This window comes from Dermacentor albipictus, unplaced genomic scaffold (genome assembly GCF_038994185.2).
Source record: "Dermacentor albipictus isolate Rhodes 1998 colony unplaced genomic scaffold, USDA_Dalb.pri_finalv2 scaffold_22, whole genome shotgun sequence".
NCBI classification, from domain to species: domain Eukaryota; kingdom Metazoa; phylum Arthropoda; class Arachnida; order Ixodida; family Ixodidae; genus Dermacentor; species Dermacentor albipictus.
The window spans coordinates 3,157,345-3,174,755 of NW_027225576.1; the positions used below are offsets into that span (position 1 = coordinate 3,157,345).

The 17,411-nt window shown below is 45.7% G+C and overlaps 1 protein-coding gene across 5 annotated transcripts; it reads right to left on the reverse strand.

Annotated features, from left to right (window-relative positions):
• Positions 1-5,684: 5,684 nt before the first annotated feature.
• Positions 5,685-16,649, reverse strand: LOC135915750 (uncharacterized). Of its 5 annotated transcripts, none has more exons than XM_070529467.1 (5): positions 16,308-16,649; positions 14,133-14,246; positions 13,227-13,306; positions 9,840-9,984; positions 5,685-6,013 (listed from the first exon to the last, which is right to left on the reverse strand). In XM_070529467.1, the coding sequence occupies exons 1-5, from the start codon at positions 16,389-16,391 to the stop codon at positions 5,969-5,971; spliced, it is 468 nt and encodes a 155-aa protein (XP_070385568.1). In that variant the 5' UTR covers positions 16,392-16,649; the 3' UTR covers positions 5,685-5,968. The 5 variants fall into 5 exon arrangements, with proteins under 5 accessions (XP_070385568.1, XP_070385572.1, XP_070385569.1 ...); XM_070529468.1 differs by lacking the exons at positions 5,685-6,013; positions 9,840-9,984 and adding exons at positions 10,011-10,351; positions 12,025-12,168; XM_070529471.1 differs by lacking the exon at positions 9,840-9,984 and having other exon boundaries at positions 16,308-16,648.
• Positions 16,650-17,411: the final 762 nt, after the last annotated feature.

Genomic DNA, 17,411 nt, shown 5'->3' on the forward strand with positions numbered 1-17,411 from the left:
ACACTGTGCTTCCGTCCACCACAGCTTCAACTAGCACGTATGCCCGTGATGCTATCGCCAATGCTGACCATGCTCGCCAACTTGCGCGCGCTCGTCTACAAGTCTCAAGGCAAACAAAAGCAACGCTACGACCTCCGTCACCGTGAGGTCTATTTTGCGCTCGGCACCCTTGTGTTGCTTTGGTCACCATCGCGTAAAGTTGGCCTTTGTGAAAAACTGCTTTGGTGTTACACAGGCCCGTATCGCCTGCTCCGCCAAGTCACCGATGTCACCTATGAAATGGTTCTAGCCACGCCCACAACGTTCTGCGCTGTGACAACTATTGACATTGTCCACGTCGCCCGACTCAAACCCTACACCTCTCCACGCACCTTTGATATTTAACAGCACCGTGACGGTGCTTTTGCCGCCGGGGGGAGGGGGGGGGGTGAAGGGGTAGTGTTACGATAGTATCCGCGAGATACCGAAGAGACGAGCCGCCGCGAGAACGACGAAGTGGGTCTGTGCCCTTGGCGCGAGCCAGTGTCGGCCTGGCTGTCTGGCTCCGCTGTAAATAGTCTGTAAATAACTTCTTTCGTCTGTGTCTTTCCACACGTAACAATATTTATCGGCAAGTTATCACAACGAGAGCTATGCAGAAAAGTTACTAGGTTTAGCAAGCTGTGGTATAATGTTCGTAAACAAGGATAAGGTGCCTCAGAAAGGCTGGCCAACGTTTAGATAGGAGGACCTATCTTCGTCAAAGGCGAAGATAGTTGAGAATGCGTCCATCTGTCAGCCCCTTTCTTGATTTTAGGTTTAGGAAGGGTTTTGGACTAGCAAGTATACCCATTGTTGTAATAAAAAAAAGGAAGTTATATTTACTGGTATGCGAAAGATGTTGCTCTTGATAATCTTTTTAATATTCACAAATAACTGTTGCCAAAAAAATTGATTTGGTAGAGTTTTTTTGCACAGCAGACAAACATGATCTCTGTTGCCATTTTCTAGTTTTGAGATATTGGAAGAAGCTGTCATATGTATGCGTGTTCGTAGTTGAGAATGCGTCCATTTGTAGTGAATAATAAAATACTCTGCTCTACACTACTGTGTCGTGTATTGAATGCTTTGCTGTGCGGTAGGTTGCTGATAAAAGCAGACTGGTGTAGGTCCACACTCATCCGGTGTCATGCCGACTCAGTGGTACTTGGTTTCTTTGAATATTTGAAGAATTCTAGCGTGAACTTATCCCGTCAGACCAAGTACAAGAAAGAGCAATGTCTCCACGAAATGCGAGTTGTCCTCTTGTGGACAGCACCTTTTCCAGACTCAAGTGAATGATGCATTTTCTCGTGTTTTCCAAATTGAGGGAAAAATTATGCAGATTCCGCAGTACAGAGTAGACGGTATACGAAGGTTAATTAATAACTGTGCAGACGCTATATATAAACATTTCCAAGTGCTTTCAGCAGTGTTTATAGTAGGGGAGTGCGAATATTTGAGGTTTCGAATGCAAATCTAGTATAACACACTAAGTGTTCGTGTTCGGGAATTAACTATTCTCTATTTTTGAACATTGAAGCTTGCCAAATATTCCCAACAAACATCTGTGCGGTTACTGTTCTCCATCTGGTAAATAAAATATCGCAAGCTATGAGAAGTAAAACGAGGAGAAACTTTTTCAAAGCAATGCAGAAACAAAATGGGGCATGCAAGTTTTTTTTTCTTGGTTTCGCGGCGAAAGCCTATATGAAAGCCTAATTTTCACTTGTGTTTAAATAGGTGCGTTAGGCATTCTATTCATATAGCAGTTTGATCTTTTGTGCTACAACAACAAAAGTTTTACTTCAAACGGGCCGTTTCTCATGTGTCTAGGCACACGAGTCCTTAAGCGCGCGAGCATGCGAAGCAACTTTATTAGGGATGCCTGCAGAGAAATTAGCCTTCCCTTGCAAGGGACGCATCACCGTGACGCGGCCATGACGTCTTCCCGGCGTGTAGTGCCTTTACTCCGGCCGTGGCCGCACTACTCCCTTTGGTCGACCATGCTTGTCCTTCTTTTGGGGTGGCAGCCTCCCTCCGGTTTCGTTCAGTGGTTGCCTTTCGAGGGCCGCCGAGATCTGCTGGACGGCCTGGGCTTGGACCTCTTGATCGTGGCACCTCGTTGCAGCCTAGAGCCGCGGCGGGATCGTTGTTATAGCTGCAGCTTCGTAAGGATTCTTAGCACAGTCCCAAAGGATGTGAGCTGCAGTGGCTCTTTCCTTTCGGCACACACAACACAGGTCACTTACATAAACACTTGGACACACGTGCCTCATCGGCACCGGTGTGAATAACGATCCCGTTTGAAGTTGTCAATATAAAACCCCTTCCTTAAGGGCCAAGCCCGGATGAGCTGGCGGCATAGTTCTTCGCTCTAGTCTGTGCCACTTCACCATTTCGTTGTAGGAAGTCATCTTGTCCTTGGTTTCCCACCACCACGACGGGTCGAAGATAGTAGCAGCGGCACGGTTGGTTAGTCCTCGCGCCGTCGCGTTCGCCGTCTCGTTGTGGTTAGCGTTGCCGCGATCCGACACGTCACTGCCCATGTGGGCTGGAAACCACTTTATCACGACACACCGATGTTCACTCGCGAGATCGACCGCACGCAACACACGCGCGGCTTCACCACGCACCCTTGCTCTGGCGTAATTTCTCACTGCCGTCCTAGAATCACAGAGCACAGTCGTGCACTCAGGGTCGGCGATGGCCAGGATAATGGCCATCAAAACGTTTCTGGCCTTGGGAGTGCATAACACCCTGGAAGAAATCGCCGAGGCGCAGAGGACCGCCCAGCTCGCGCGGCTATCGGAAACAAGAACGGGCAGCAAGTGCTGCGTGACCTAGGCCTAGGGCAAAGGAAAGAGGACCCGAAAATACAGAGATGCCTGTACCGGACGCAATTAGTAGGCTGTTACGGGTATGTCCGGTGCCAAGAAAATGAACCCTGAGTTCCACAAAGAGTGGCGGGCGGCGAAGGCCAAGTCGCTCATCGATATCCATGCCAAAGACAGGGGTGCCGTGTTTGTGGACGTGGCAGAGTATCCAGATGACAGAAAGACATTCGCCGCAGCAGTCGTCGGGGCATCGACCGGTTCAACAAGAACGGTGGCGACTGTGCGGACTCGAGGGGCCCATCGAGCCGAGGAGGTCCTTAAGCATCTTTTTTTGCTTGTTTTCTCTACAACTTGTCATCTTTTTTTACCAGCCATTCATTTAGCGTTCTTGAAAAGCTAGTCATACAGCACACATTGAATACTTGTTTGAACCCATTGCTAAAGATGGCGAGAGGCTATTCCTGCAGTTCTTTTATTAGAATTTGGTCACCTTTTGTTTAAAGCTGATCCGTATTTTCCGTGATAGTAGCCTCTCTTTTTTCACCAGTCAGTAGAAGCGCTGTACCTAAATTTATCGAAATATATATTCCTGCTACAAACATACACGTGTACGTCTGACTGTCCGATACTTACTATACTTACTTATACGATACTTAGTCCATACAACTGATATTTGAATGAAATATTTAATTACGGGGTTTTACGTGCCAGAGCCGCAATGTGATTATGAGGCAAGCCGTATAGTGGGGAACTCCGGAGATCTGGACCACGGAGTAAGACATTTAGGAGGTGAAACTCCCGTCAGCGCGAGCGAGCGCGGGCGACTAGATAAAGTCACAATTGTATGCGCCGATGGGGCCGTATACAGTGGCGGCGCCATGCGGCGCGTCGTAGAAGCCGCAGGGAAAAAAATGCAGCGCCCGGGCACGCGGCTCCGGCGCACTCTCAACGGCGGTAATTTCTTTCCAGGCCGCCAGGCGCTGCCAGCACGATAACGGCTCTGCGGGCTTGTGACCTTCTCTGGTCGCCGCGAACAGCGGAGTTTCCACTCTTAAATGTTTCTTGCTCCGTGATCTGGACCAACTGGGGTTCTTTAACGCGCACCTAAACCTAAGCACACGGGCGTTTTCGCATTTCGCCTCCATGGAAATGCGGCAGGCGTGGCCAGGATTCGATCGCGCGACCTCGTGCTTAGCAGCCCAACGCCATTTAGCAAGCACGGTTGGTGCGACTGGTATTCAATACGTATTCGGAAATCTGTTATTGGCCCACCTCTAGTTTACAGTTATCACTTAGCGCGAATGACTTGTATGTTTACGTTTCTGCCATGATCATCGTCATCATCATCATCAGCCTATTCATGTCCACTGCAGGACGAAGGCCTCTCCCTGCGATCTCCAATTACCCCTGTCTTGCGCTAACCGACTCCAAATAGCACCAGCAAATTTCCTAATTTCCTCACTCCATCTACACCCTTAGTCAAGTCGTGCATAAAACACAGCTTATATACCGGAACTCGGGATCAATATATTGCCGCTTGTACCCGGCCCTTTTAACCGGCCGTTTTAACCAGCCCACTGAGCAAACGTCAGATAGTTTACATGGTACAAAAATATACCGGAAATCGAGTTCAAAATTTAGCCGCTTATAAACACGCAGATTAGGCGGCTCACGAAGTCGGCGGCCCGCCATGCATGCGAAGGGCCAAATATACCGATCACGCTATACGTGACTGAAATAAGCAGCCCACCCTGCAAGTGGCTCACAATGCAATTGGTCTATGACGTAAGCGGCCACCTGTTCGTGAGGTTCACAAAACAAGCGGCTCATTCTTGTGCGTCTCGAAGCATCGCTCGCCTGTCGTCTAATCGGCTCACAACAGGCATGGTTCGCTATTATGTGGCCGTAAATTTAGTAGCCTATACTGTAGCTAAAAAAAAAAGCCCTTACAGTTATCTGTGCGCCTCTTCCTAAACAGTAAATGTATATTGATATACACCTACAAGCACATATCAATTTAGAAAGAGAACAGACCACATACTCACCAGTCAGGAATCGAACCCGGGTACACTGCGTGTCAAACAGACGTCTATACCACTACACTATATGCCACCCTAGCGATTGGCACTGAGTAAAAGGGTCCTAAAATATTTTGTGGGTTACGTTGCAATAGTGTACTACAGGTTCGGTAAGTGCTCTCAATATGCCAGTGCACAGTATTTTACAACCTATAAAATGAGCATGTTTTATTTCAGTGCACTTTTTGAACAAAGCGTACACTGAACCCGCCATGGCAGTTCAGTAATTATAATGCTCAACTGGTAATCTCGAAGACGCGCGTTCGCTCCCGGCTGCGGCGACATTTCAATAGAAGCAAAATGCCAGAGGCCCGTGTATTGTATGATGTCATTGCACGTTCAAAAAACCTCAATTCTATGAAATTTATCCGGAGCCCTCGGTTATGGCGTTCCTCATATTCGGACCAAACACGGGGCGTTAAAAACCAAAAACCTCTCGCTGTTTAAGAAGAAACATTTTGCAACGCTTTCTTGCATTCACAAGCAATACTTATTAAGGGGAACACTTATTTCAGTCGAAACAATTTTCGGCTTTTTAGACCAATTCAGACATCAGAATGTACTGCCTAATTCTTTGCCTGGTTTCTACCAGCTTACATCTCAAGCGGTGTGCTGCGCGTAAAGCTTGAGCAAACAGGTGGAGCAGTCAGGCCTCCGAAGTTCAGCAACATCTGCGAATAAAGCACTCAAGAACATGCGCCAATGCGCTTCTAGATTTCTGAAGAGACGCATGATTCTTTATTCAGTGTCGAAGTGTACAAACTTCGCGCGTCATTTTTGTCAGCAGGTGTAATGTAACTTCATCTTTGTTACAATGTTTATAAGCTTGCTGCTCATCCAGCACCACGGGAACACTTCAACATTGCTCAGCGCACTTTGCACGAGGCCTAAAGTTTGGGCGAAAGCGCTTGGATATGTGAGGTCCTTATTATAATATACAGCGAGGCAGAGCGTCAGTGCTTCTTCAAGCTTGCTTGCTTTGCGCAAGATGACAACTTCGCCCTCTGTACAACAGATGCTCTTTGAAGACTCAGTCTACAGAATCCTTGGTCCGGGCCCGTTCTCGTCTGGAATGCGACCCTAAAATTACGAAAAAATTTTCAAAAGGTGAAATTTTATCTTTGTTCTATGAGTAATAATAGAGACAATTGTACGTTATAAGAGTAATGCACGTTAAAGTTCTGACAACTTCTAGAGTCCATGTGGAAAGACCTTTCGTATACTTTCTAAGTGGCTTGCATCACGAGAGGAGTGTCACACAAATACATGATTTTGCATCACCAAAATATAGCATTTCAGCGTGCAGCCACCAACTGCACGAGAGATCGAAAATAAACTAATGGAACAAAATGTAACTAGAGTTTAGAACATCAGCGTACTTACTGAAGCAATCAGTGAGTGTTTCGCGTGTCTCCCTCTCAGCTCCTCATCAATGCTGGCGAAGTCCATATCACGACTGTAGAGTTTTGTAACGAGCTCTTTAACTTTGTTCAGTTGGTTCACGATTTCGACTATCTTCTGGTTAAACCTTATCTCTGCTTCGATGCCAAACAGAAAAGAGGAAGCGGTATTTCTGTTCATCATTACATGCCTAATTTCGTCATGAAAGGTGCAATACTAACAATTTCTTCGTTAAAAAAAAAAGCTTGGCAGCCGAGCGGGTGGGTTGGCCTTGCGCATCTTGATAGTGCTGTGCAACAGCACCACCATTCTTTGTTAAAAGGTCCTGTTGGACCTGAAGCCTTCCCAACTGCCTAGAATAAAAAATAACTGGTAACCGACTCTTCTATTTCGAACGGCACGGCTATTTCAGAATTCTCAACCGAAATCCAGGTCCAGATTTAAATTCGTATTATTGGTTTCTGTCCTTAGTTCGCTATTCGCAAAGAGCCCTTACAGTATTCATTAAGCATTACAACAAACCATCCGTTTCAATGATTAAGTCTTGCGCTCTTATTGGGTTGGAAATGCTATCTGTCTACGGCGTTTACTCACAATCTGTATTACACTCATCAAAATAGCGATTACTTTTCTTTGGTTAAGATTTAGAAGAACTTGCATTTAAAGCGTCTCTCCCACACGAATTTAGAATAGCCTGTTGAGTATACATACTTCCCGTTCTATCGACGCAGATTCGAAGTCGATTAACTGGGGCTCTAAGGACAGAGCTGCGGCCTGGAGTGGAGCCTTCTTGGTAGCTTTACTTGTTTCTCGTCGTTGTGCCCTGTGTCGTCTTGCCTCCGCAAGCCGCGACAGAAATACAGCCTAGGATTTGAATAGTTTCGCATTGATAAGTGCATTACAGCAGGCACGTACCCAGGGGGGGGGCCCGGGGGGGCCCGGGCCCCCCCCGAAATCAAGTGGCATACCCCCCCCCCCCCCCCCTCCCCACCCACGCCACCACTCCTCACACATTCCTAAAGCGCCACCAGATCAATCTTGAGACTTGACAGCTGTTCATTGGTCAGCATTATGCTGCCTTTTTCACTCCTTTTAGACGGCGGTAGTTATCGGCACCTCTTGTAATGTGAAGGACAGGTTTCTCATAGATTCCGCACCCGTGCGATTAATTCGAGATGCGTGCAGTTGTCACCATCTATTCAACCATCACGCGCATAGCTGTTGCTTTTGTTAGTTCAACCTTCTTTGTCTAGGCTGATCCTGGGACCAGGAGAGGAATGCGGCTGTTACTCAGCTGGTCTGTACTCTCATGGAACGAGTTGCGGCCGGAGAAAACGCCAATTGCGTTTAACTTTTCCCTTTGCTTCATTATTTCCTTGAGTTTCGGCTCGCCGCGACGCTGGCAGATGCCCGGAACCATATACACGTGATATGGGTTAGATAAGGTGGGAAATAAAATAATGTGAAAGAGCGTTCATCATGAAACCCTGCAATAACCCTTAAATTCATAAGCAAGATGACTGTCGCCCGTTACCTCGTCTGTTTTTCACTAACTGTATATCACTTTTCGTGCAAAGTTGGCAGCTGGAAACAAAAATCGCAAGGAGTTGAGAAATTAGGCGATCTACTAAGGGAGAGAGCCAAGGCAACAACCAAACTGCAAGCAAAAGCGAATAAAAAGAAAAGGTAACCGTTGTTTATGAGAATATTTATGGATCAACATCTTTTTGTTTAAAAAGGAAGTAGAGAAAACGCCGCGCCGGAAGTGGAGAATAATTATTTGTTTTGAATGACGCTTCTACAGTTATCGGTCGTACCGCCTCACGTAGCCACTTCTCTGCTGTGCTTATGTGGGTGTTTTTCTAACCTTTCGCGGTGAGCGCAGTACGTCTAGAATCGCAGAGTCCTGCGCTCTACGCGATTGTATGGGACTGGCGGCCACACAGCGTTACGCAATTCGCGGAACTGTCAAAACTGATCAACAAGGCGAAAATAACTGATATTCGAAACTATAACATGAGAAACACTGAAGAAGCCGTAAAAAAAGAACGCAGCCCGAAATCAGTAAAAAGGAAACCTGGAATAGGACAAACCATGATGTATGCACTAAAAGATAAAAAGGGCAATATCATCAGCAATCTCGAAGCTATAGTAAAAGTAGCGGAAAAATTCTAAGCTGACCTGTATACAGTACCAAGAAAAGTCATGATACCTCACTTAGAAACAGTAATGAACAGGATACAGAAACTCCTATTTGACAGAAACCACATTTGAAACCCACAGAAACCCAGAAACCCACATTTGACAGCTTCTCCAGAGTATAAACACCTGGCATTTCCCTGGCATAGCGAATCTTGTTACACAAAGATGCTTGAGGTCTGCCTCACCAAATTACGCTGCCGCATTCCCTCCATAAATTTCTATTTACACAGGTCGGGTTTGGTTCCCTCTCCCCTCTGTTCTTTTTTTGAGGAGGAGGAGACGATACAGCACTTTCTTCTATCTTGCCGCCGCTTTGCTGCGTAAAGAAAAAGATTGTTGGAGATGCCTTTTCGAAGAATTGGCCTGGACTTGACAGAACCTGCAGTTCTTTCGTTCGGGGCGTCCACTTAGGGATTCAGCCACAGGAATGCATGATTCGCTGTCCAAACATTCCTTACAGAATCTAAACGAATGCTCTGCTAAATTCTATTTTTTTATTACTTTTAAATTATATTATTCCTCATTCAACAGCACCTTCCTGATTTTATTTTAGCCGGTAATTCAACCCTATTCAATGCTATTCGCATATATATTAGGAAATTTGTGCTCTATATTATTTTGGAATAATGCACCCATTTCTTGGCCGATCCCCCATCGTGGGTAGGAGCCACACGTGCCCCAGGCTACAACAACAACAACAACAAAGGAACAAGAGATCAGGATCGCCAGTCGGCCACTAGAAACTGTGAAAGAGCACGTTTACCTAGGTCATTAATCACAGGCAACCCTGATCATGAGAAGGAAATTCACATAAGAATAAAAATAAGTTGGATCGTATACGGCAGACATTGCCAGCTCCTGACTGGAAGCTTACCATTATTATTGAAAAGTAACGTGTGCAATCAGTGCATTTTGCCAGTGCTGACATATGGGGAAGAGACTTGAGAGCAAGCCGTTGGAACATTAGGATTACAGAATGGTTACCAAGAGAAGGAAAAGGCAATCGAGGACGACAAAAGGCTAGACGGAGCGATGAAATTAGGAAATTCGCGGGTGGAAGTTGGAATCGGTTGGCGCAGGACAGGAGTAATTGGAGATCGCATTGCAGGGAGAGGCCTTCATCCTGCAGTGGACATAAAACTTGATGATGATGATGATGATGATGATGATGGATGTGGTGGGCCCCCCCCGAAAAGAAATCCTGGGTACGTGCCTGCATTACAGTAAACATATTGTTCGCCAAGATTTACATTTGGGCAATGCTCAGATAAATCTTTTCCAGCTGCAGCAATGTTAAACGCACCTTTGGTCCTTTTGTACGTCCTCTTACGTCCTTCCGCGATTTTTCCCAAAGCATGTTGGGATACATATTTGTGAGTGTCTCTCCTAACGCAAAGTACTTCCATCGACGTAGGGCAGTATTTTTGTCCTGAATTGCATTGTTTTCACTGAAACAAAGTGAGAAGGTAATACTTTATGCTTTATTAATTCCGTGGTAGAATTTTGCCAAGCTCGAAACAGGTTACATGTAACTGTTTTAACCATAAAAGCATAGATAATACCATTACATATAGAAACGCAAGCCACTACTTGCCGCTTTCATAGACTTCCTTTTCATGTAATACTTAAGAAACAAACAGCCATGCCTTAGTGTATTAGTTACTCGAGAAAATGAATCAGCTCATGGCGAAGTTGTTTCGACTGTTTGCGGTGTTGTTCTTCCGTAATTTCCATTCCGTTGAGCAGTGGCTGAACGAAAGCAGAAAACTCGGGCAGCTTGTTGTCTACTGACCAGTGAAGGCTTGCCAGAGTTTTCTGCAAGGAATCAGAATCACAGTCTGTTTCACTTGGTTGAAAAAAAAAAAACTTTTATTTGACAGCATGTCTCATCTTCATTAGGAACAATTTTCTTTGCACAAGAAATATGGCACCGCTGCGACTCAAGGCGTAAAGCGACATATGTTTAAGCCTCGGAAGTCCAACTACACATATCGCAGTTTCTTGAGCATGCAAAAACAACAAATCGAAACATTATTTTATTGCTTTAAACACTGGCAAAAATGCTACGTTGGGTAGAAGCAGATGAAATCTTACACTCAATGTGTTCCTCTCTCCAAGCTTCTGCCTGTGTAGAACATCGTATAACCGCACATGGACATCATGCAATAACCACACAAAATATCATGTGGCCCAATAAAATAACAAATAGCGTACGACACTCGACATACCAAAGTTGACAGCAAAACATCAATTTTTATGCATGGTTGTATTGTTTTGCATAGCGGTAATTCTTTTACAGTGACTGGAGATATTTATACACACTGTGCGTGGCGAACTTCTGTTATTGTAGTGAATCTATGTGGGAAGCAGTGCAGATACATTGAGAAATGAAATAATATCCATTATCCCTTTCGTACACGAACACAGGCCACGGAAGCACCAAGCTCGCAGGAGTAGAGACAGTTTCGTGACAAGTCTCCTTCCCCAAAAATGCGTTAACTTCTTTCACATACGCTATGTTGCTCTGTACCTTGCACAATAAAAATATATGAGCTTCGAAGGAAACTATGTCGGATATTCTACAAAAGCAATGGTTCCGATGGGGTGTACCGCTGAGAACTACGTCATTCACTCTGAGCGTCACGTTCGGGGCGCTCACAGACCCAACAGAGAGGGCAACCTTGCCGAGATCAGAATGAGGCAGTCCAGCTTCACAAAGTTTCTCATCGAGGACATAGGGAGCACTACAGACTAAGCTTAATTTATTAGCAGCATTCCCTGTCCTTGGAGTACCATCGTCATTCCAAAGAGCATGTGATGTATTTGTCTGAAGGGAGTCGCTGACAGATAACGGCAAGTTCTTGAAATTAAAAAAAATTTTTTGACTTAGGGAGAGCATTCTTGGCTTCGAATCGCATAGTCCAGTGATGGCGGGCCGGGCCGTGGGTTTTAATTTGTTCGACAATGTGCAGAAGCATGTGTAGTTTGGGGAACATTGCTTCTTCTCCATAGCATTTTAAGAATATTTCCTGGTGGTCAGCAATCAGTTCCTCTAAGTCGCCAACAGCCTCTGCTGTCAAAACTGGAGACAGTATTATTTGAGTAATCTGAGCTAACCGGAGAAGGCTGCACGTGCATTGAATTTTTGGGCAAAAAAGATGCCAGAATCAAGGGAAGGTGCAGGATTAGCACCAGTGATGCACTCGCAGAAGTAACAACAGTTAGATCCCGCTCAAACTTCCTCGGCCGGTCACTGCTGCTTACCGCTCGATGAAAACTGAACGTGCTTAGGGCATCATTGAATTCTTTGCGTGAAAACCAGGCTTTCTCTTTCACTGCAGTTTTAAAAAAAAGTGCTATTTCTTTCGGTACAATTCCCTCTAGTAAAACATGCATTGGATCATACAAAATGTCTTTTGTCAAAAGAAAAAAAGGAATGGAGGTCAACATGGACTCTCCATTTATTCCAAACTCCTTGGACAGCTTACTTCGAGCTGCAGCGCATGTACTTTCTTTTAGCTGCTCCATCTGTGCAATTGTCTCGCGTTCGGTCCAGAGAATGCATTCTCCATGTCGACTCGGCCGTGCATAGTCGGCCGCTTGCACCAGACATGTGCGGCAGGAACGAAACACTGCATGGCCAAACGATTCTTTAAAACCAGCTAATGAATGGACAGCCAGAGCGTCGCCTGTCAAGGTCACGAGAGCACCAAAAAATTTTTCTGTGCCCCGGTTTGTGCGAAAGTTCATCCCTTCAGTGCTTAAAGCCTTTAGCACTGTTGTGAAATTCTGAAAGAATTCCAGACGTGCTGTGTGTTGTTTCAAATGGGAAGTGTAACCAACTCCTAGCAAAAATATGTTGCTCAGCTTGGAGCGTTCATGAGGTGGGAGATTTAGAAGCGATACGTAGAACATACTAAGTTTTCCTCGCCTTCCTCTCTTCATACCAATAGGATTCGCTAATTCAATGTCGTCGTAGTTGAGGCTAAGCAGGATAATATTTTGCTTCTGAAAAATTGGGTGAGAACGAAATTTACTACCATCACACAAGTCTTGGAGTAAAGAATTATGCTTGCTTTGACGAAGGTTTCTCACGTGGGTGACAATCTCAGGGTGCTTCAATAGATTGGCTAGGAGATCACGTTTTACAATGTGTGCTTTTTTTGTTCCTTCGAGCTGCACTTCAGTTGGAGGCACGTATATGCCAGCGTTCTCGTAGCAACGCTTCCGAAGCCTGTCTGCTTTAATATTAGCTGTGTCTATGGCAAATTCAGCTACGGCAAACATATTGCTTACTTCTTGAACGACGTCGTCAATGCATGTTTTCGGACACTTATGTCGACCTTCTAGTCGCCGGCACAGGCCAAACATCATACTGGATACGATGCCATAGTTGTTCGGCTGCTGCTCTAGTGACATAGGGACGACATCACGATCAATTATTTCACCATATGAATGAACTGCTTTCCGTGGCTTATTACTTTCCGAATGTTCAATCTTACATCTTCTGTGGTGCTCCTGATAATGTTTCAGAAAGAAATAATTACTTCCACACATGCAGCACACAAATGAAGTCACAGTGCCATTATGTACAGTTCTCGTATGTTGTGCAAACAAACAACGTGGTACAAAAAAATCCACACTTCGAGCAGACATGCTGCCCTACTAAACCAGCTGAAATATTTCTCACTCTATCTGCGCCGACGTCCGAAGTTTCAGCTTGGCCGACAACTTGCTCGCTGGCAGAAGGCGTGTTACTCGGCTGTGGATCTGCGTTGTTGAAAAAACAAACAGATCTTTAGGAGCTGAGGTCTGGCCAAATCGGTATCGTCACTGCTAGGTACTGTACTACCTTTGGCACTATTTCCGTTCTGAACATAAATAAACATGCTTTTTAGATAGAGTATCATGTTTAGATAAAACATGATATTGAGGATGTTTTAGATGAAGTATATTTGCTGCGCCGTTTGAAGCCATTTCTTTCATTTAAGATACGTCTGAATACATGTAGTGAGATCGATTCAGTCTGCCAGAGCACCTGTATCGAGAGAACATCTTGATGGGCTAGTAGGTAGCTGTTCAATGTACGTATTGAAAGGTACCATAAAAATAGACACAACATGAGAAAAGACAAACGGACAGGGCATCATATTATCAAGGAGGTATGCCCAAGGTGCCTTAAGGCTTCATTGTACTTCTGCCAATACGCCTAGATCTGTACAGAAAATTTTGTGCTGTTCTTGCTGATGGCAATGTGGGCAAAAAAAAACTTTGAAAAAGGAAGTCAATTAATCGACTGTAATTTGATACAATTTTCATGGGTAATTGAGCGTCTGTGATAAAATGAGCTAGCATTTGTGTACCGAATTAGTCCATCGATGTAGCTATACAAATTTCAAGTAAAACGCACCAAATGTTACGCTTATAAAATGAATTGAGCTCCAATCTGCCGTTTGGCAGTGTCTACAAACAATTATCAGCACAAAATGGTTGGTGCAACGGATAATTACGTAAGTATGACTGGCTTGCGTAGCTTGAGTTCAAGGGGCGGCTAACTCTAGAAATCTTAAGAAGCTGCTAGATTTGCGAAACCTACCTTTAGATCGGCGAGCTGCTTCAAGCGCATCCGTGAGACGGGCTGCATCACTTGCGGTTGGAGACGACGTCCGCACGTTTGAAATATCGCATACCGGATGATCCTCCTCCCCATCTGCAGAGCAAGAAGAAATCAGACTGATTTATTACTTTCTGATATGTTAAGCTCCGTGAAGTACCGTAGCATGTAAAAGTAATTCTAATGCCTTTTGATTTGAATGCGGCATTGAAAGCAGTTTTACTATGGCCACGTGTCGTAACTTTCTCTGGGCTAAGACTAACTTCACGGGAAATATATGGGCAGAGGTGTCGCATTTACTCAATTGCAACAAGCTTTTTTTTTGTTCTTGAAAATTTTTGTTGCTTGAAGCCATCCCCTGCGTTAAATACGAATAACAGAAAAATTCAGATTTCGCGGGACCACAAGAATTCTCCGAATTATGGTGGTGGGAACAGGGTTCGCTCTCCAATAGTTATGATTATACTGTGCGGGAAACTGTGGGGCGGCATACGCTAAAACTGCGCGTGAATGTCGATCTCAAGAACAGCGCGACACACCCAATGGCGGCCCGTGATGTACTACAATCACCTGCGTCCAAAGCGAGCGTTTAACAGCATAGCGCGGGCTTCCGATTATCTTACAGCCTGAAAAAGCTGTTTGCCGACGGCACCAACGAGATTCCGTTGAAGTAGAAATTGCACGTTGTTACTTGCTGTTGCTCCCGTTTTCTGCAGGGCGTACTGTCGTCGCGGAAGCAAAAGAAACAATAAAAGCGGCCGAAAGCTCTTGTCATACTTTGGCAGGATGTGCGCCGCTTTTTACTCACATATTCGCCACTATCGTGTCCATATTCGCGGTGCACCACGGTTGAGTGCCGCGCAATTGTTGTCACGCTAAATTCGAGTAAATATGTGCAACTACATCAAATGATTACCAATATTTGCGGCCCGGAACTCTTGCAACGATTCTTCTGTTTGCGTGCTGCATGTTGGCACGGGCTGCTGGCTTGGGATTGCATAAGAATACGTTGCAATAGGCGCATCAACACATAAGTTATCCAGAAGTGGGAAAACCAGAGAACGAAATAGGACAGAATAGGAGGTATGAATAAGTCTAAGAAAAGGTTTTTTCTTGTGCGAAGGCATCAAATGTCCCAATGAGCGAAAACACCTAGATTCTGTAGCAGCAAAACCGCGCGCAAATTCCAATTGACAGCGATGCTACGTGACGAGCGCACCTCGGTGGAGAAAGTGGGCGAAACATCCTTGGTGGCCCACGCCTCTTCATCGGTCACTCGTCGTCGCAGGTCGTTGGTGGCATGCGGCGTTGGCACCGTAAGCTGCTGCTGCTTGCTGGGTCCTGCAGCACACACCGCTATGGTATGTGCTGCCTGCACGTACCCACAAAAATAACCTACTCGAATTTAATCGCAAAAGTCCCTAAAATACCCCGCAGCAAAACTCGAAAACACTACTCGCAGCGCGAAACCCGAAGGATGACTCAGCGGCGTTCAATTGAACATTATTGCTTTCGCATTCACAACTCATAAGAAGTGCTTAGTTGTCCTCGGATTTATTTTGCGTTCCCACTCTCACATGGCGCGATTTTAGCAGTGCGACGCACTAAAGCCCAGAAAGAAAAGGTAGCAGCGTTCGTGTTTGTCCTTTTGTTGAACCTTGATACTTTTTGCACTTTCGTACGTCGCCCTGCTAAAACCCCGCCATGACCGTATACCTACTCGCCTACATCGCTATTCTTATCCAGTCTTCCATGTAACCGACATGCAAGTCACCTCATTTGGGTCTGCTTCGTACCAACCACATATTCAATGTTGTCATTGGCCTCAGTCGCTAGCTATGGACTGCGTCGTTAAAGCTAACGGCCCTCGTCATGTGACAGCAGTGGCATACCATGGGCTTTGAAATACGTTAGGGCGGTTACGCGTTAGCGACTAAATGAACGGCTTTTTTTCTTTTCAGAATTCGTAGCCTCTCTGACAGAGCAGAAAACTAACGTTATAACGCTTACGAACACATTTAGAGTATGCATATCTATTATTCGAAACCACACGTTCCGCTATTTTGTTTTTAACTCAAAGCGCCTGCCTAGATTGAGTCACATAAGCCTAGAAGCCGTATATAACAAAAGGCAGACAAATTCGATAAAGGCACTTACCCATAAGAGCATGGTGAACCAGGCTATGCCCGCAGTATGCACACCAGAATGCTTGGTACGGCGCTGCCGGCTGGTGAGAACCATCAGTAGACTGGAAATAACCGTCGCACTTACAGCTGTCTTCGAAGTTGCAGCGTCCCCGCAAGACGCCTTTTACGTCGCAAGACGAAAACATATTCCTCTAGAAAAGCGGGGCCCCCCTTTAACAGAAGAGGCACCTACAGTACGTTGAATGTGAGACCGAAACATTAGCAACAGCGTTGCAGCCAGTTCGAGCCGCGTGCACGCAGTCGCGTTCGATGGTTTGCCCTTCAACTTGTGGCACGTCAAACTAAACGCTATCGCTTTTTGAGCTGCAGGCACACCCTTTCACTTCGGATCTATGGTGGCAGCCACCGGCAACGTTGCACTGACACAGCAATTGGAGACGCGTGAAAACGCTCGGTCACCATCCCTAATATGGCTGACGAAGGCGCATTATCGGCGCCTATGTACTAAGAACGCGACGAGAAGTGTACGTAATTTTCTTCAGTCCTGGCTAACCGCCCAGCAGCAGTCAAGATTTTCCAAGTCGGTCATATACAACATCCTTCCCTCAAGCAAAGACAGACAGACAAGAAACTTTAATTGGTCCTAAGGGACTACGTTGTCGTAGTCGCGGGCCGCACCTGCGCCGGGGGCGGAAGACCGTGATCTTCAGCCCTGTCGCAGGCCCTTTGGACAGCCCGAAGCTGGACTTGAAGGTCGTTGCTCTTCACGGCTTCATCCCAGTCTTCTAGCCGTTTTAAAGGCGAGTGGCGCAACGCAGAACATTGCCACAGCATGTGGTTCAAGGGCGACCAATCCTCGCCGGAGTCTGGGCAGCGGGGATCCACACCTGGAGTGTAGTGGCTCAGCCTCGAGGGAGACGGAAAGGAGGCCGTCTGCAGCATTCTCAGCACCGACGACAAGGAATAAGTTTAAGTACCCCATTCCAAGTAAGAGCAGCCAAAATATCTTCCAATGATATATTTTAGTATCCTACTTTTTTAAGGGCAACTAATACTGTTAACGATTGTTACCTTCTGCCATAATTGAACCGTAATATAACAAAAGCTGTAGATA

Bases quoted from the DNA above. Each gene is read 5' to 3' on its own strand.
- LOC135915750 (XM_070529467.1), bottom strand. From the start codon at position 16,391: ATGGTTCTCACCAGCCGGCAGCGCCGTACCAAGCATTCTGGTGTGCAT. The intron at 13,307-14,132 runs GTAGGTTTCGCA...TCAACAACGCAG, and splicing joins AGCAGCTCGCCGATCTAAAG to ATCCACAGCCGAGTAACACG. The intron at 9,985-13,226 runs GTGAGAAATATT...ACTTTGTTTCAG, and splicing joins CGGACGTCGGCGCAGATAGA to TGAAAACAATGCAATTCAGG.